General features: G+C 38.6%; 1 protein-coding gene across 1 annotated transcript in view; it reads right to left on the bottom strand.

Annotated features, from left to right (window-relative positions):
• The window catches only part of LOC139728867 (outer dynein arm-docking complex subunit 3-like), a 40933-nt gene extending 21548 nt beyond the window's left edge, over window positions 1-19385 (bottom strand). Inside the window, exons 1-9 of the mRNA XM_071639803.1 lie at window positions 19276-19385; window positions 18306-18430; window positions 17184-17261; window positions 16765-16935; window positions 16102-16206; window positions 15257-15379; window positions 14758-14917; window positions 12698-12804; window positions 11877-12037 (exon numbers count right to left, since the gene is read on the bottom strand). Coding sequence (XP_071495904.1) covers window positions 11877-12037; window positions 12698-12804; window positions 14758-14917; window positions 15257-15379; window positions 16102-16206; window positions 16765-16935; window positions 17184-17261; window positions 18306-18430; window positions 19276-19366 — 1121 coding nt within the window. The 5' untranslated portion in view covers window positions 19367-19385. The remainder of the gene's footprint in view (window positions 1-11876; window positions 12038-12697; window positions 12805-14757; window positions 14918-15256; window positions 15380-16101; window positions 16207-16764; window positions 16936-17183; window positions 17262-18305; window positions 18431-19275) is intronic.
• Window positions 19386-20486: the final 1101 nt, after the last annotated feature.

Raw genomic sequence — 20486 nt, 5'->3', positions numbered from 1 at the left:
ATCACGTGAAAAAACTTGGTTGAAATTAAAGTTTATCTTCGATGTATTGAGATATTCCTTTCTTTTTGCAACTTTATGTGCAATAACTCAAGAAAAACATACCCTATCACCACCATATTTTGCACATGTTTAGTTCATGTCACGAACATTATTTCATAAAATAACAACTACTTGATCAGACGCCATCTTGGGTATGTAAATTAGGGTCAAAGGTCATAAATGTTTCATCCTGTATCTTGGTGAATACATGACCTATCTTTCCCATATTTTGCACACGTAAAATCCATGTTACAGGGATCATTTCATAAAATAACCACTTTTTGCTCAGATGCCATCTTGTCTGTGCAAAGTGGGGTCAAAGGTCATATGTACTTCTTTTTCTATGTTCGCTATGACGTGTTATCTCTATGGGAGGGAATTTTTTAGATGTGAAAATTGACATGACTCTCTTTATCGAGCACTATCTTACTTATGCTTCGGTGAATTTCTCTCAGATTTTGATATGTTGTAGCTGAGACTTTGCAGTATCAGGACTCGAATCATTGATAAAAAAAATCGGATCACCTTAATTTGTCAGTGATGACAAATTACAATCTCTAGTTTTTCTTTATTTCTCCCCAAAATTTGTGCAGAGGTTAGCTCAGAAAGTGCTATGCCTATGAAGTTCAAACTTATACCATGTATCCATCATGTCCTAAAGACGACAAATCTAATGTATCATTGTGATCAGTCGACCGTGACGTCACTATGACGTCATTATATGAAAACACATTTTCATTCATATCTCATTAATGGAATAGAATATTTGAATGAAATTTACGTCACATATATTTCAAGTTAAGTGGATTCAACTCATATTCTCAAAATTCATTTTTATCTCAAAACGCGCGCGTACGCGCGCGTTAAAATATTTGTATGCTCAAATCGACCTCAAAATTTTTTTGCACACGTTTCAGACCATTTGGAGCATTTTTTGAAAAATTGAAAAAATTGGACGGACGCGTACGCGCGCGCTCATATACGCACGCACAGCTCATATGCAATAGAAATTTCCCGTTTTTTCACATTTATCGGCTGCCTGAAATGTCAAGGAATATTTCTACCAAGTTTCAAGTCAATCCGACTCAATATGAGGTCATACGGGCCCGTCAAAGTTGAAATTCCGCGCGCGCGTCAATGGCGATATACAGTACAACTATGCCAAAAAACTGTCAATTTTAAATCCGATTTTACTCGTCAGGATGGACGGTGACCCTCCATTTTCTGTACATATTTTGAAGGCTGATGAGTTGTACATGTCATTTCATGGGGTGGCAATGCTGACAAAATGATTAAAAGATATCAAATTTCTTAATAAAGTAAAAAAAGTAAATTTTCAAAATGACGTCATCAAATTTCAAGTTCATTCGAGCGTATCTCACTAGTCCTTTGTCAATTTTCACCCAGATTTCAGTATGATGTAGCTTATTTAATGTTCTTTCAAACATAAAATTACAATATTTTGATTGGATAACGGTATCACCTCGTAAAAATGGATTAAAAGTAATCTTGTCAAATTTGACCAGTTTACGTGTTATCTCTATGGGAGTGCAGTTTTTCTGGAAATGAAAATTGACATGACTATCTTTATCGAGCACTAGCTCACTTAAGCTTCGGTAAATTTCTCCCAGATTTTAATATGTTGTAGCTGAGACTTTACCCTACCGTAAGTGTGCCCTTTGTTTTTTCATACGATGTCGGAATCACGTCAAAAAATTGGGTTGAAATTCAGGCTTATCTTCGATGTATTGAGATATTTCTTTCTTTCTGCAACTTTCTTTGCAATAACTCAAGAAAAACGGCCTCTATCACTTCTATATTTTGCACATGTTTAGTTCATGTCACGTACATTATTTCATAAAATAACAACTACTTGATCGGACACCATCTTGGGTATGTAAAGTAGGGTCAAAGGTCATAAGTGTTTTACCCTGTATCTTAGTAAATACATGTCCTATCTTTCCCATATTTTGCACACGCAAAGACCATGTTACAAGGATCATTTCACAAAATAACCACTTTTTACTCAGATGCCATCTTGTTGTTGCAAATTGAGGTCAAAGGTCATATGTACTTCTTTTTGTATCTTCGTTATGACGTGTTATCTCTATGGGAGGGAATTTTCTTTAATGTGAAAATTGACATGATTGTCTTTATCGAGCACTAGCTCACTTACCCTTCGGTGAATTTCTCCTCGATTTTAATATGTTGTAGCTGAGACTGTGCGCTATCGAATGTGTGCCTTCCTTTCTTCATACAATGTCGGAATCATGTTAAAAAACTTGGTTGAAATTAAAGCTTATCTTCGATGTATTGAGATATTTCTTTCTTTCTGCAACTCTCTTTGCAATAACTCAAGAAAAACACGCCCTATCACCCCCATATTTTGCACATGTTTAGTTCATGTCTCGTACATTATTTCATAAAATAACAACTACTAGATCAGACAACATCTTGGGTATGTAAATTAGGGTCAAATGTCATAAATGTTTCATCTTGTATCTTAGTGAATACCTGTCCTATCTTTCCCATATTTTCCACACGTATAGACGATGTCGCGAGAATCATTTCACAAAATAACCACTATTTCATCAGATGCAATCTTGGGAGTGCAAAGGTGGGTCAAAGGTCATATGTATTCATTGCTGTATCTTCGTTATTCAGTGTATACAGAATTTGGTACCAAAGATGGCAGATATGACTCCCTTTTCTAAATGAGAATGCAAACATCACACGGCCAATGTCTCTAAACACAGATGAAACTTGTATGGTCATGCCTATTGCGATCAGGACTCGAATCATTGATAAAAAAAAATCGGATCACCTTAATTTGTCAGTGATGACAAATTACAATCTCTAGTTCTTCTTCTTCTTCTTCTTTATTTCTCCGCAAAAGTTGTGTAGAGATAAGCTCAGAAAGTGCATTGCCTATGAATGTCAAACTTATACCATATGTGTATCATGTCCCAAAGACGACATGTCAAGTAAAATCGTAGTGATCAGTCGACCGTGACGTCACTATGACGTCATTATATGAAAACACATTTTCAATCATATCTCATTAATGGAGTGGAATTTCTCAATGAAATTTACGTCACATAAATTTCAATTCAAGGGAATTCTACCCATATTTTCAGAATTCCTCGCATCGTAAAGACGTGCGCGTACGCGCGCGTTGAAATATTTGTATGCTCCAATCAAGCTCAAATTTTTTTTGCATACGTTTCAGACCATTTGGAGCATTTTTTGAAAAATTGAAAAAATTGGACGGACGCGTACGCGCGCGCACATATACGCACGTACAGCTCATATGCAACAGAAATTTCCCGATTTTTTACATTTATCGGATGTCTGAAAAGTCAAGGAATATTTCTAGCAAGTTTCAAGTCAATCCGACTCAATATGACGTCATACGGGACTGTCAAAGTTGAAATTCCGCGCGCGCGTCAATGGCGATATACAGTACAACAATGCCCCAAAACCGCCAATTTTAAATCCGATTTTACTCGTCAGGATGGACGGTGACCCCCCATTTTCTTTACATATTCTGAAAGCTGATGAGTTGTACATGTCAGTTTATGGGTTGGCGATACTGAAAAAGTCATTCAAAGATATCAAATTTCTTAATAAAGTTAAAAAAGTAAATTTTCAAAATGACGTCATCAAATTTCAAGTTCATTCAAGCATATCTCACTTTTTCTTTAATTGATTTACGTCCAAATTTCAATATGTTGTAGCTTATTAAATGGTCTTTCAGATATATAATAACAACAATTTGATTGGATGACGGCATCACCTCGTAAAAATGGATTTAAAGTAATCTTGTCAAATTTGACCAGTTTACGTGTTATCTCTATGGGAGTGCAGTTTTTCTGGAAATGAAAACTGACATGACTATCTTTATCGAGCACTAGCTCACTTATGCTTCGGTGAATTTCTCCCATATTTTAGTATGTTGTAGCTGAGACTTTGGGCTATCGTTAATGTGCCCTTCGTTTTTTCATACGGAGTCGGCATCATGCCCAAAAACTTGGTTGAAATTAAAGCTTATCTTCCATGTATTTTCATATTCCTTTCTTTCTGCAACTTTCTTTGCAATAACTCAAGAAAAACAAGCTCTATCAGCCCAATATTTTGCACATGTTTAGTTTATGTCACGTACATTATTTCATAAAATAACAACTACTTGATCGGGCACCTTCTTGGGTATGTAAATTAGGGTCAAAGGTCAAAAATGTTTCATCCTGTATCTTGGTTAATACATGTCTTATCTTTCCCATATTTTGCATACGTAAAGACCATGTTACAAGAATCATTTCACAAAATAACCACTTTTTGCTCAGACGCCATCTTGTCTGTGCAAAGTAGGGTCAAAGGTCATATGTACTTCTTTCTTTATCTTTATTATGACGTGTTATCTCTATGGGAGGGAATTTTTCTAGATGTGAAAATTGACATGATTGTCTTTATCGACGACTAGCTCAATTACCCTTCGGTGAATTTCTTCCAGATGTTAGTATGTTGTAGCCAATGTAATACTCTTTAAGTTTTGTTAATCAAAGTTTTAATCGGATGATGTCTTCACCACGTGAAAATGGATATAATGTAACCTTGTCAAATTTAACCAGTTTACGTGTTATCTCTATGGGAGGGAATTTTTCTGGAAATGAAAATTGACATGACTTTCTTTATCGAGCACTACCTCACTTACTCTTCTGTAAATTTCTCCCAGATTTTAATATGATGTAGCTGAGACTTTGGGCTATCATCAGTGATTCTTCATTTTTTCATACGATGCCGAGATCACGTAAAAACTTGGTTGACATCAAACTTATATTCGATGTATTGAGATATTTCTTTCTCTCTGCAACTTTCTTTGCAATAACTCAAGAAAAACAGCCCCTATCATCCCCATATTTGGCACATGTTTAGTTTATGTCACGTACATTATTTCATAAAATAACAACTACTTGATCAGACACCATCTTGGGTATGTAAATTAGGGTCAAAGGTCATAAATGTTTTAACCTGTATCTTGGTGAATACATGTCCTATCTTTCCCATATTTTACACACGCAAAGGCCATGTTACAAGAATCATTTCACAAAATAACCACTTTTTGGTCAGATGCCATCTTGGCTGTGCAAAGTTGGGTCAATGGTCAAATATACTTCATTCTGTATCTTCTTTATAGTGTATACCGAATTTGGTAACAGAGATAGCAGACCTAACTCTCTTTTCTAAATGAGAATCCAAATATCACACGTCCAATGTCTCTAAACACAGATGAAACCTATATGGTCATGCCTATTGCGATCAGGACTCGAATCATTGATTAAAAAAAATCGGATCACCTAATTTGTCAGTCTTGACAAATTCCAAGTCTAGTTCAGACTTCTTATGTTAAAATGCAACAGAGAAAACGTGTCTTTAGAGAAATTAAAATACATATCTTTGAATTGATTAACTGTTATGTAATTACATAACGTGTTCAGATTTAAATCATTACTAAGATCATAAGGCAGTTCATTTACTGCTGAATTAAGATTATCGGCAACGAAGTTGTCATAAGGAGTTGCTTGTGTTACTGGTGCCTCATCAACTGAGTCAGATTCGGATGTTGTGAGCCTATACAGTTCAAAAAAATCGTCATTTGGCACGGAATGAAAGGGTGCATTCGAGAGATCAGCCATAACGAAAGATGAAATTGTCTAAGATATGAACCTGCATAAACAGTAGCGCTGTAACGAAGGAATGCCAGGTTATTATGCATTGGGAGAATAGCCAGCAGACACGGCAGAAGGAATGTGACAAGGCGCGGGAAATAATCGATGCACATAACAGTGTGCATGGGTTGCGTAAAGACTTGAGTAGATAGAGGATCGTTGCGAAGGAAGGGAACTGGGAGTAAAAGAATGCAGAATGAATTGGGCTAGAAGGGTCAATAACGATGAGAGAGAAGAACAAGGAACACACACAACAGGTGAACGAAGATACAACGAGTGTCTCGGTGGGCTTCCAAAATAAAATAAAAAAACATGCATACACAAGATGATCGGCGGAGAGTATAGACAAAAGAAGAAGGAATGCACATGATCTTATCAGCAGAGAGCATTGCCCTACCGCTGCAATAATACAAAAAATCCGCCTCAGAAAGTACATAATTATACGCTATAACAGAAAGCATCGGTGCACATCTTCCTGCCAGCCACCACCATACACCGTTTAGAATTTGGCAGACAGGAAGGGAAAAAAAAAGTAAAATGAAAATCCAAATCAAAAGAAAATGCAAAGGGAATTTGAATTATCTAAATTTCAATAAGTAACAGATTTTATGTAGGAATATACTTAAAGGCAAATACATGAGTACTGCTAATACAATATGATCTCATATTGTTTGAATCGGCTGAGTAAGTGTTATGTGAATATCGATACTTTTTTGTTTGATTAACAATATGGTAAGATAAAATGCAGTGCAAAGAAGGACAAGGAAGGACGGTGCCCTTTACAAATGATAACAACATAGTTAACTGCGGGAAACTTGAATAAACCACAACACATGCCTGTTCCAGGCCTCGCACGTGCGTTGCTAAACAGCTTCACGCCGCGGGCTCTATATCCGGATATAATTTAAAAAGTTTTACATTTGTTGTTGAAAGGGTGAACATTGTGTTGTACTTTAAAGCAGAATATCAGATAAGATGGCCAGAACCTTTGCATGGTTAATCATGAGACAACTTGGTTGTAAAGGATAAGTATAAATACAAATATTTCAAATAAACGAATGCTCATTATCATAAATGTAGCCTACTTGAAATCAGTTTAACAATCAAATATATGGGTATGAAATAGTAAAATTAACGAATGAGGTACAGAGCGCCCTGAGTAAACACGATAAGTTTCACAATGGCTGAAATCTGTCATGAGTGTGGTAAAGTCGGAAATGTTTGTGGATATAGTAAAGTACCAGCCTCACTAAATTGTAGTAGAGCAACCCCCCCCCCGAAAAGAAAGAAATATATATATATATATATAAGTATACACGTTTATATTGTAAATAAGTGGAAAGACTGCAAAAATATACAACCGAGCCTTTACTGGCTATTATAGCTTACAACACAAATACATTTCCAGCATTCCTACACAGTTGGAAATCAGGAGTACGCATACGAAGATCCGCCAAGTACAGAATGTGATGGTATGTGGGGAAAGTCACAAGCTATAGCAGATTCACATAATAATTTAGCATTCGTTGCGATGCCATGCAAAACATGTATATCTAAGGTACGGGGAGATAACTGCCCCGCCTTGGCAAAAGGAAGCAAGTGACATACCATCCGAATTTGAGTCATCGATGTTTTCATACTTCATATAATGAGTTCCTCTTCCAGGCCAAATTTCGTGCAGAAACATTCATCCCACTAAGGGACACGTTAGACAAGACATCATGTTAGTCCACCGACATCAGTGTAAATAACAGACACACCTAGCTCTTTACGAGAAATGTCACTTTTGTGACTCGCTTCCCCTTGCCAAAGCAGGGCAGATAACATCTTAATACAGAAAAATTGCATATTTTTGCAATTGCGGACGAAAGATGCCATAAATGCTGGAATAAACTATTCAGTGAAATAAATCAACAGAAATGTCACTAAATTCTTTGATGAAGCTCACAATTTATGGCACAATGTATAAGGCTACCGCCTAATTTAAAGCTCTATATTTCGTAGGACAAAACTATGTATAACAATGGTAGAATGGTTAAATCAATGGAATAATAAAACGTCATGTTTCGGTTACTGGTATAAGAATACGAAGCTTACTCTATACGAGAAAATAAGAAGAGCCAAACATGATGGATGAAAAAAAAAACAAGAAAAAAAAATTGATTCGTATAACATGACATAATGATTGCAGATTTTATCTCATTGGGGTATTGAGTGTCACATAAAAGAAGTGACTCGAGTAAAGCATAATGCCTATAATATACGCAAGTGAGAGTCAGTATGTGGGGTAACCGTATAATGATTAAACTACAGTGAGCGTCAGAACAAAAATGGTGGTAAGAGAATACTGTGAATCATGAACAGACTACAAAAATACAAGGCGGGTCTTACTCAAGGAAAGATCATTTACATAACTTTACATGATAAATACATTCCGAACATTCGTTTCCCATCGGAAGTCCGGTATACGTAACCAGGGTCTGCCTAGAAAAGAACGCGATGGTCTATTGTATAAGGTTGCATGCTACAGCAGACTCTAATGAGTATCAAAATCACGTTTGATGTATGAGGACGGTAAGTAGAAAACATACACTCACACCAGAGAAAGAATGGAAAAAAAAAGAAGATATGCACTGTAACTTCAGGCAAAGTCAGCTATATGACGGGGAATAAAGGTCTTGAAGGAGAAAGTCTTACTCTGGGGAACGCTATCTACATAACTTTGCATAACAAATACAATCCGAACATTCGTTCGTTATCAGATGTTCGCGGTATGTCAGGATCTGCCTAGAAAAGAACGCGATAGTCTGGAGGGTCGCAAGATACAGCAGACTCTAACATCGAAATCATTATGTGTGAGTACATTAAGTTGAAAACACACATAAAACAAGATGAGGAAAAAATTATATGCGCTATCATTTCAAGCAAGAACAACCGTATGACTGGGAGTAAAGGTATTGAAGGAGAGAGAAGAAAAAAAAAAGTCCGGAAAAAGTTGTCATATCAAGCATGCGTCAAGATATGCTGAATAAATTCAATGTGAAAATTATACTATCAAATAGTAGACAAATTCTACATACTGCTCTCAATTGAGCAGCATTATTATCTGTATCACTCTTTGTTATGTTATCATATAAATCAGCTATAACAACAAAAATTCAGCAAACAAAGTTGCGGTAGATACGAAACTTCATTGCTTGTTATCAGGACAGGGGAATGAAACAAGGACATTAAAAAAAAACGGAAATAGAGATCCTCCATCAATATTCCATGCAAAATATTTTAGTTTATGTATAATATTTTTTTTTTTATTCGGATGTTATGTAATCGGCTGGTTCAGCTTAGTAATAAAAGGGGAAAATATTTTCGTTCTTTAGGTCTCAATGCATAACACATGAGTTTTGGTACAAACAAACAAACAAAAGACAAGAAGTAATATCTTGATACGCAAACAATTTTTTTTTTTTTTGCGCACTGCGCTCGAGAAAAAAGTGACATGAATACTATAATTTTGCAGTTTTATGAAATAAATCTATATTTAAGAAAATAACATTCAATTCTATAAACAAATCCACACAATTTATGGTTATGCTGATTTTAAGCAAAAATGAACCAGTGTAAATTATACCAATGTCAATAATGACATATTAATAGGCCTATTACGCTCTTAAAATTTTTAAACCATTTCTCTACGTGATAATGTACAGAAGGCATTTTCATTTCTTTCCATTCAGACACGTTAAATTACTTGAAAAGGAACCAACTTACAGAATTAATGGGTAAAGAGGAGATATCAGAGCAAAATGAGTGAAGAAATAAGGGCATAAGAACAATCTTACACGAGAATCATGATCTGGCGTTCTGGTCAGTCAGTGTAGAGATTCCATTTCGACGAGCCTTTTTCCCTCCACTGCAGGATTACTCTGGCACCTTGGACGGCGATTTTGGTTGAAAGACCCCTGTCCTTTCGCATTTTGTACGCGACACTCGAGAGGGTTCCTCGTCTGGCCTTGAGGGTGGGCGGCAGATCGGTTCGCACCGAGATTCGTGGACGTGGTTGAGTTGGAGCACCGTCAGTGATACCGCGCTGTGGTTGTCGCTGTTGGTTCTCGTAGGCACCTAGTACAAGGTCGCGTTCACGCATGTAGCAAAATCTCGCGATAATAGGCACAGGACCTTCGACGGTAGCGTTGCGCCTCGGCAGGCGGTGAGCGTTGGCGATGAGAATGCCGTCGGCTACGCGTTTCTCTATTCCAAGATTGATGAAGGTAGACCTAAGAGTGGAGTAGATATCCTCACCTTGCTGAGATTCGACTCCATAGAACAGGAGATTGGATTTCCGGTTGTGGATTTCCAGAAGAATCAGCTTCTCCTCCAGCTTTTCAATTTTCTCGCCGAGCATTGCTTTCATTTTGGGTAGCTCCTCCGTTTCCATTTCGGTTATTTTGGCAGAGTTAAACTTGACGCTTGACTCCAGCTCATCAAATTTCTTGTTCATGGCATTGACGTCATCAGAAAGTTGGTCTAGTTTTCCACAAATTCTCGTGGAAAGCTGCGTGAGATTGCGTTGCAAGTCTTCCAGGGTTAACGGGGCAGTTTCCACAACCGCCGTTTGGCCTGGGGAAGCTTCCCCTGCTGCTGCAGTAGCAGGATCGCGGCTCGGCTGCTTGCTTGCAGATGGGCGTGGCACCGTTGTTCTGGTTGACATGGGCATAATTGCGCTTAATTAGTAGAAACAGAATTTGCTGAAGAAATTGGACTGAGACCAGTAGTCCAGGTTCGTACCAGTAACTTAAATGTGGTGAACGAGGTTGGTGCAAAATAAGCGAAGAAAACGAAGAAAACTAACACGTAGAGTAAATGTGCTGTCTCCAGACGGTGTAAGGCGGTGGCTGGGGAATGAAAGTTATGCGTCTGCTCTCACCGACGGCCGCATGAAAGTAAGCCACTTGTTACTTGTGCTGTGTAAGCCAAGTTACTTGTGCTGTGTAAGCCAAAGCACATGTTCTCGAGAAGCATTGCTGTAAATAAGTTGCAATGGGACCACAACTAGTTGTACTTCTTTTAGAAGAACATTCACAACACATTTAAGAATGGATATGTATGGACACATTTTATTTGGGCATGAGGTTGGCTGGCATCGAGTGCATCGCGGTTTCGCGCTGCTGTGAAGTGCGATTCAACACTGTGTTAAGGTTGACTCTAATAACTGGACTAAAATCAGACAAGAGATGATAAGCGTCCAAACAATCTGACATCAAATAGGAAAGCTTTGGAATCTCGAGTTTCCACATTCCTTTGACGGAAAACGCACAAAGTATGAAATTAAAAGGCGAGGATATCATAATTTCACAACTTTCCCTATACGGGTTACGACAAAGGAAGGTATCATTAAAATCATATTTGAGTCGATGATTTTGCAACTGCAACCTGTTACTCCCTTAAAGTCACCATTATTAATCTACCTTTATTACTACATTGCCATAATCATGATACATCATAGAATTATTCTTATTTATTTCCAGTAAGATATAACAAGAAATTGAAGATAACATTAGTGTGCACTTGAGTGGGAGACTTGTGAGGTGATGATATCATCACCAGTGGCGGATTGGGGTGGGGGGGGGGGGGTGGGGGGCACCTGGGCTCTCCCCCTTTACTTTTTTTTTAAAACAAAAGAAATAAAAAGGAACGAAAATGAAAGGGGGCGCTTGCCCCCTCCCCCCTTTAATTTTCAACTGTAGTGGCACCGGAAAATTGCGCTGGAGCTTTTTCTTTTCGTGTCAGCCGGAAGTGGCACCAGAAACATTTTTTTTTTCTTTTGCGCCCCCACCCCATTACGGAATTCCTGCCCTTGGTCTCCTATACCAATATAAGTCTGTCGCTGTAACTACTATCATCCATTGGTGCAAAAAAGAAAGAAAGAAAGAAGTGAATTCAAATTCCCTTAAACTGTAGGTTCAATTTTTTTGATGAAACATGTACAATTCTCTTCATCTAAATTAAACTGAATATACTCTTTCCATTAAAGCTAACCATTGAATATGGTACCGGTATGGAACCGCGCTTTCAGGGGCTTACGAAGTGATTACCACGTGCACCCAAACTCACTGTGACATCTTGCTCTCGCCGCTGTATTTCAGCGCCTCGTAGTTTTCCATTAGTTGGCGGTTCTGCTCCTCCAGCCATTTTCGCTGCTTCTCGCCACTCTGTTTCTGCTGCTCCAGGTGTTCGTACGTACTGTTCTGGCTCAGGAAGCGCGATTCAATTTCCTGGAAGCAGCAAAACGCCAACACGACCGTCTTTACAAATCCTCTTCAACTCATTTTATTTATTTATTTATTTATTTATTTATCTATTTATCCATCTTTTTTAGCAATGTACTGTCATGATTAGAAAGGACAAGAAAACATCATCACTGACCCATGTTCGTGAGTCTGGTGGATCTAAGTCTATTAAATCTTAAATAAAGAAAATCTTTGGTGTTTGAGAGAGTTGCAAGTTTGTGATCTACGTTAATGTACAGTAACCAATTAAATGCAGTAAAATCAAATGACAAAAAAAAAATAGAGATTTGACGTTTTTCATTTCATTATCGTGATAATGTCATTACCACTATATCTTTTTTTGGGTCATTGTTACTATAATTATCATTTTTTAAGTAACCATAATTATAGCAATGGTTATCATCAAAATTATTGTTACCATCAGCAGTAGAAGTAAAAGTAGAACCAACAGTAGTAGGGATTGTATCAGAATTTTCTTCCTAATGGTATTGTGGCTTATTATTGATCACTTTCACGATATTTTCGGAAAGGAAAATATAGCGTAAAACACGGAGACCCTAGACATGAATAAGAACAAGGTGAATTAGGATTGACATGGGCTGGCATCCCTGAGATGTTAATTGGTCCTGTCGATGCATCGCTTACATTAATATCTGAGACACCTGTTGCATCTTTGATTCTCTGGAAGGCCTCTTCGTAGGTTGTCACTTTAATCCAGTTGTCTTCGTCCATCTGTGATTGGCGTTTGGAATCTGTACAACAAACAAGAAATTGAAATTGAACAAGCAACAATATAAGTCAAAGAAAGCAGAGATTTTCATCGTTTTCATTAGAAGCAGATTGTAATAAGGTGTCAAGACCTTCGTCAAAATAGCAGCATGGCCATATGAAAGCGAAAAACTGGTGATTGTCTAGAGAAGATCGCCTTCGTCGCCGCGGAGTCCAGTTGGCAAAGGGTCTGGAAACCAGACTACCACGATCCCGAACAAAATCAAGAGGACGATAGCGAAATATAAAACCGTATAGAGGTGTGACACGCAAAGGACACCTCACCCATCACTACAAAACGGCCTCCAAAAATGGAGTGAAAAATGTAAAAATGTAGGTCCTGGGTTGCACCCACACATGCGGCTATATAGTATTTTTGAGATTTTCAATATTGTTGCCCACAAAACCAAGAAGACGATAGAGTCCTTTCATGGTTTAACTCAAGGTCCTCTCACTGTATGATGGTGAGTGAATGGGGCCGACCAAATGAGCTCAGCTACTGTTTGACTGCGCTGTCGTGCTCGGGTGGGCTCGCTTCGCTCGCCCTTTAAAACCATCATACAGCGAGAGGGCCTCGACAAAAGGCTACTGCAGCGTATGATCATGGGCTGTATGACTCTTGAGGGCTCACACCTGTAAATAAAATGGAATGTCCCAGACCCCTTCACATATTCGTACCAAAGATACCAAATAAATGAAGTAAAAATTAATTAAAAATCAATGATGTAGTTTGGCAAAAAAACTGAATAGCTGTAGATATTGAGTATGAATTCTTCTACAAATTGCATTTTGGTTGGAAGATGAAAGCTTTTCTGATGGAATTTGAGGGGACTATATTTCATTTAGTACATGTACGGAAAATAGGTGATTTTTTGAGTGACAAGAACTCGTAGTCTGGCTTTGCGGACCCTTGGACAGAATTTGAGCCGAAGAACCCACCCTGGAAATTTGATGGATGAAAGGGTATATCTCACTTATCCAGGTTAGTGAAGATGAAACACCTCATTTCTCCAAGCTATTTTACAGAATTTTTTGAAATTTGAATTTTAAAGGGATCGTATAGTTTTGGTTGAGACCTAATTTCAGGTTTCTAATATTTTTTGGTGAGATAATGAGAAACCTCTTATAAAATATGAAAGAGCAGGTGATTCCATGAGGAATTCCACGTTTATTTGATGAAAATTGGTTTTGAAATGGCTGAGCTATCCAAAACAGAGCGATTCTAATAAAGTGTGGGACCCACCTTTTTACTACGATCGCTTTGTTTCACTTTGTTTTTGGATGTTTCAGTCATTCGAAGCCCGATTTTCATCAAATAAACTTTGAATTCCTCTTGAAATGGTATGCTCTGGACTATTTCATAAGTGTTTTCTTGGTATCTCGCTAAAAGCTAAAAGCCCAATTCTCATCTCCACCAATACTGTACCATCCCTTTAACAGACGTCTCTATGGGAAATTATTTACCCGTGTGAGCCCTTGAAATGTGTGGACTCGTGGTTGTCGAGTTCCTAACGTGTACCCGAAATCTTGTTTATATTATTGTGACTGGTGTAGAGGTGAGAATGTGTCGATCGTGCGTATTGAGTGGTTCTCGAAACTCAATGGGATGTTCGAGACGAATCGAGGTATCAGGTCTGCGGTTTCTATTAATCGTTTCCCCTTGTTTTCTCATGGATATAGGCCGTATGTTGAATGTTCGCCGGGTTATAATACAAATGCTAACGCCAACGTTGACGACAATACATTAAAGGACTGGTAGTTCTTGGTCTTAGGACCTAGCAACAACAGCTTTCAACAGCTCCGCGCCAACATGTTACACATATCTGCAGATCTTTTCAAGTCTTTCATCTTCGACGTTGTCATTGTTTTAGCTGGGATGATTTATGTTCTCATGCTAAAATTGTAATCATTACTCAATGATTATTGTGTTCTTCTACCTTGCGTGACGTCATCAGTCTGCAGCGTGGCACGGGCGCGTCTCTCAATCTTATCCGCCATCTCCTTCTGTCGCTCCGCCTGTTTCTTCATCCGGGTCAGAGTGCGATCACGTGATCGCTTGGCTTCGATCATCTTCTGCTCGAGCACGGTCAATTCACTCTGCGTCACGTGACGAAATGCGATATTTCACGTGAAAACATTTATACACAAATTACCAAGATGCCTATATGGCTTTGAAACATATAACCCGTTTTTCTTCTCGTTCTTAAACCCACACTACGGCAAATTTAGAAATTAAAGAAAACAAAGCAATTTAATTAATATTTATTTACGATGCCGAGGACGAATTTTCATTGCCGCGGCGGGAATGTGTAATTACAATTCATTTGAGGAGTTAAAGCGTAAGGATAGTGTTTCTAGTGCAAATATACTGACGCCGGTTCAACAACTACACTAGAACAATATCTTCATCGTTAAGTATTAATGTAGCGTCAATACCTTGGCTAGGTCTTTCTTGATGTGAGCGTCCTTGTTGATTTCTTTGAGTTCTTCCAGCTCTTTTCGCTGCTCCTCGAGAGTTCTCTCTAGGCAGCGCAACTTCTTCGGTAGCGTTAGCCGTTCCTATCAAGAGCATCATCAAAGGGGATTCTTGATGATTACAGGCATGTTTCTACCGTCTTCCAAAATGAATACAACGGGGCTAGTTTTGACGGACAAAAGAGTCTTTACAAAACTCACAAAGGAGATACAAGAATGATGATAGTCGCATACTTCAGGAATTCATTGATTGCGATCGTTTACCTATTTCTACTTCTAATACTCGGTACAGGGTTTCTACAAATCGAACTTTAATCTACCCTAGTGAGTCGAGTTGGGTTTCAACTTCTCAACTTTTCGGCTTCCACATGTTAGATTTATACCATCAGGAGTATGTGCCTACCAGGTTGTCAGTGGAACCGCCTTCAAGTTTGCCCTGGCTAACTAACTCGACATCCGAATCGTTAGCAACTCGCCCTCATCTGAGTGCTATCGAGTACTTAAATGAAAACAGCAAACGGTTTCATCTCAAACACAATAGCGAGCTGTAGATCTCCCGGGTTGGACAATGAGAACATCAGCTGATCGCACATGTGCAGAGCAACATTTTATTATTCTTTTATTTTTCATTTTTTTTTAAATAGACGCGTCGCAGGGCCTTGGACTTTGAACCTTCAAGAAATACTCTTCCAGGTAGCGTATATAGCTAGACGCTGTCCTGGAGAGGCCTAAACATTAGCGTCGCAAATCTTATAAGCTTGCTAATATCTTCAGGAGCAGTACAACGGTGTAGGCGGGCGACTCACCTCCTCTAAGCATTTGAGAATCTCCAGATAGTTTCTTTGTATTTTCATCGCCATGTCGTACTTAATCTTGGCTTTGTCAAGGTTGTTCTCTATCATTCGAATTGTCTGCAACATCAAAATGAAACATATACAATGTTATCGCCTGATTACAAGTAACAATGAGTTTTTAAAAAATTGTTTGAATGTATAAAATTTGTCAATACTATTCTACAGTGAGTCAATTGTGGTATTATTCCACCAAGGTAACTGGTCTGTGTTCAGACATGTCAGAGAGGAATACAAACATTGGTAAGTTGCATGTTAATCAAAGGTGGAGTTCACATTGCATTACTATACAAAGTAACATGCAGCCACCGAACTGTTCGGGAGTGACCGTGATTGATACCAATATTGATCGCAAAAAAATTGTAGACTTCAATCATGTCCACTGAGAGTGATCAAAACGTCGACTCACTTTCTTCGTAAATTGTATGAATAATGAAAGGGAGAGTTAACAAGTTGATTGAAGTTGATGATTCCTTGCGTTGATTCTCGGTTTGATAAGCAAATACCATATTCGGTCGTTTATAAATAATCATACCCGAATGCATTCATGGTTGTCCAGGAACTCCGCTCCCATTTTTTTTTTCATTACATCCTGTCTGGTTAGCGATAGAACACTACCTGCAAGTCGTACTTGGCCAACTTCGTGTGTTTCTTCTGTGCAGCTTTATCCTGATTGAGGGCGGTTTCCATGTCGCGAATTCGCTGCTCCTTTTGTAAGCGTATGTAGCGGAGTAGGTTCAGCTGCTTTGCCTTCTCGCAGACTTTTTGATCAAGTTCTTGAATGGCGCTCTGATGATATGACAATAATAAAAGAAACACGCAGATAATTTCTTACTTTGTTTCACAAATTCATGCTCGGCATCGTAAAATCAACGAAACAGTTACTAAAAGTTGATGAAGGTAACAATAACTAGAAAGAATACAAGTATAGCTTTCAACTGGTCAGGACCCACGTTGCGGAAAAGATGCAATCAAAGTCAATCAGCCAATCAGAACAGAGTACTCAGAGTATTCTTAATTCTTAATTGAAACTTTACCTCGGCTGTCTTGCGCTGAAACGCCAGCTGCTCTTCCTTTCTGGTGGAGAGGGCTTGGGTGATCACCCGGGCATCACCCTGGGGGAGAGACAGGGAGGGAAGGCTCACTGTGATTAGAACGAGGAGATCGTCATCGGCCGAGTAAAGTAACAAGAGGGCGGTGTAATGTTTAAAATTATATAGGATGATGAGCTTGATGGTAAATTCGGTTACGCGCCATATTCAAACATTTTAAGTCATCCATCAGACAGAGCAAAATAAAACCTTTTCAGTATGATACATCACTAGCTTGTATACATTAGACGGGATATTCTTGAAGTTGAAATAATATCAAACAATGATAATACTTCCATTTGTATGGCGCTTTTACAGACGATTCTAAGCGCACTGGTGCTTCCTACAAAAGACTATAGAAAACACAATAACAGGACAATACAAAACCAAAATTACAGTCACAAAAGAAGAAGAAGAAAACAAAAACAAAAACCAACACAGGTGATCCATTACTACGTGCGTTACATTGGTAGTCTGTAAACAGAGAAAATTCAAAATTCTGTTGATTGTATATAGCGCTATTCATGGTACAGCACCAGTGCACATACAGGAACTTGTAGAGTTAAAAACATCATTTCAAACATTTTATAATCTCCGAGTCTAACGGAAACAGACACTACTGAAATATCCATCAGGGCAATCAAAAGTTACTCTTGATGACTGGGCATTCTTGTATGCTTCACCGAAATTATGGAATAATCTCCCTTTGTTTGTAAGGCAAGCAGCTATAATGAGTTCAAGGTCAGGTTAAAAGTCATCTTTTGAAATGATGCATTCTATATTGAATCATGTATGTTATTTTGTAATGCGCAGTAGAGTATATTATTGTAGTATATAGCTGCGCGATATAAATGTCCTTTATCATTATTATTATTATTATTATTATTATTATCATTATTACAGTGTTGCAATATTAGTAACTAACTGTGTGCGCCTCCAGAAAAAAAGTACGTTATAATCCAATATTGTCTGATTAGTTTTTCTATATTTCTTTATATAGCAGTTTTAATGGTAGATATCTCAAATTAACATGGAGTTAATTCGTTCTGCGACCAAGCTCTTTGATACCTTGAGAGTCTTCTGGGCCAGTGTCATTCGGGTGTCCTTGTTATCTCGTCTGAGGATTGCGATTTCTTCTTCATGCTGTCGTTTCTTCATCTGAGAGCTCTCATAGTAGGCCCGATGGTCCCGCTCTTTTGTGGGGAGAAGAAGGAGGGGGAACAAGTATGGTTTAACTCAATTAGAGGACAAGTTCACCTTAAAGGCATTATCTACCATTTTCAGATGATACAAAAACCCAGTTTAAGTGCTTCAAAATAGTCTCTAAAATGTGAGTTAGAGATAGACACAACCAACATAAAAATTTGAATCAGTGTGATTAATGTTAAGTTATACTGTTAAAGGTACTGGTAACTGTTACTGGTAAAGGCAAATCAAGTGCTCTTTTACTATATGCGACAAAAGTGAAAGTACGTTGAATTTTCGTAATATTTTCTTTATATTGTTCTACGAATGTGACATCACAAACTAGGATTAGTCTTCTCATCCAGCCACGTCGGAATTGAAACTGCAAAAATTCATAACTTTTGACAGGATTGTCCGACTTTCCTTAAACCTTCACTGATGCATTCTTCTAATATTGCTGCTTTAACATAATGAAATGTGAGCTTGTCCCTTAATGATCAAACTCTCGTTCTACTTTTGACATGGTTAAAAAAAAAGCAGCAGCATTTTCAACAGGTTGCAAATATTACCACTTAATATATCAAATTTAACCGTCCTTACGTCATAAAGTATTCGAGAGTAATTATATGACGTAAGGACAGTTAAATCTTTATGACGACTTTAAAACTGCTTGAAGTAAACATCGACAGTAAGTACTAAGTAATGACATTGTAGGCCTACTAGAGTAAGGCATCCCACAAAATGGGGTAGTGTGCAGTTTTCCTTGTTAATAAGAATCAAGAAACCCCATATTCAATCAATCAAAGAAACAAAAATGTGATTCTGAGATTCTCGCGCTCTATAGAAAATGTACCTTTAAGGGCGACTTTGCCGCGGTACTGTTCGATGTTGTCGTAGATGGTCCACGCGTTAGCCATTGCCTTCTGTCCTTTGTCCGGTCCCATTGTCCACTCGCTGGTCGATGACGATCGACTGATGTTCCAATAGTATGATGGCGGCGCTAGGCCTATACTGACAGGAGAATGCAGACCTGACGGAGATAGGGCCAGGGATATGTCTGGATAAATTCAGTCGCATAATACACATGAAATTCAAAAACATTTTTAGGATTGCAATTATTGTTATATCATCAGTATCTGCGTTGTATCACCTTAATCACCAGAGACTGTGGAAGCGGGTGGGGGGTGGGGGGGGGGGAGGGGGAAATTGAGGGTATTGCAGAACCCCCTGGGCCCTCCGCGCACACAGTTACCGGTACACACCAGTCGGTACACACTATTCATGCACACATGCGCACACACAACGCATTGGGTGATTTCAAGTTCGGTGCTAGTGCTAGTGCTAGTGCTATCTTAGCCTTTAAACAAGGCGACTCGCTCTGCGTGCCCCCGTATAGCGCGTTTACCCCACAAACCTGTTGGCCGGCGAGTGGAGCGAGCCGCCTTTATCCACTCGTTCAGGGATGTGTACTTTTGTCGTTGTTGTTGCTTTATATTCTTTGACAAATTTGCGTACAAATTTGACGCAGAAAATACACACGGCACCAAGGCAAGCCTCGTTAATATTAAGTAGAATAAGTATATAAGAATAGTTACTTAATATTAACGAGGCTTGCCTTGGTGCCGTGTGTATTTTCTGCGTCAAATTTGTACGCAAATTTGTCAAAGAATATAAAGCAACAACAACGACAAAAGTACACATCCCTGAACGAGTGGATAAAGGCGGCTCGCTCCCCACTCGCCGGCCAACAGGTTTGTGGGGTAAACGCGCTATACGGGGGCACGCAGAGCGAGTCGCCTTGTTTAAAGGCTAGTGCTATCTTAGCACTAGCACCGGCGATAAAACCGAACTTGAAATCACGTCGGTGTTGGGAGTTGACCTCAAAATTATGACGTATTTCCGGTTGCTGGTGCTGGGCTCGGTGTTGAATGTCGTCTGCTGAACCGAGCTCCGCCGATTGTGTTAGCGATTTACGTGCTTTTTCGCCATTGACTAACACTAGCCCCTAGGGATTAACATTTTCGTCATTTCAAGTTCGGTGCTGGTGTTAGCGTTGCCGTGCGA

The sequence above is a fragment of the Diadema antillarum genome, unplaced genomic scaffold (assembly GCF_040938485.1).
Source record: "Diadema antillarum isolate AM-2024a unplaced genomic scaffold, OU_Dant_1.0 seq00000204_RagTag, whole genome shotgun sequence".
Taxonomy (NCBI): Eukaryota; Metazoa; Echinodermata; class Echinoidea; order Diadematoida; family Diadematidae; genus Diadema; species Diadema antillarum.
This window is presented reverse-complemented; position numbering and strand designations above follow the sequence as displayed.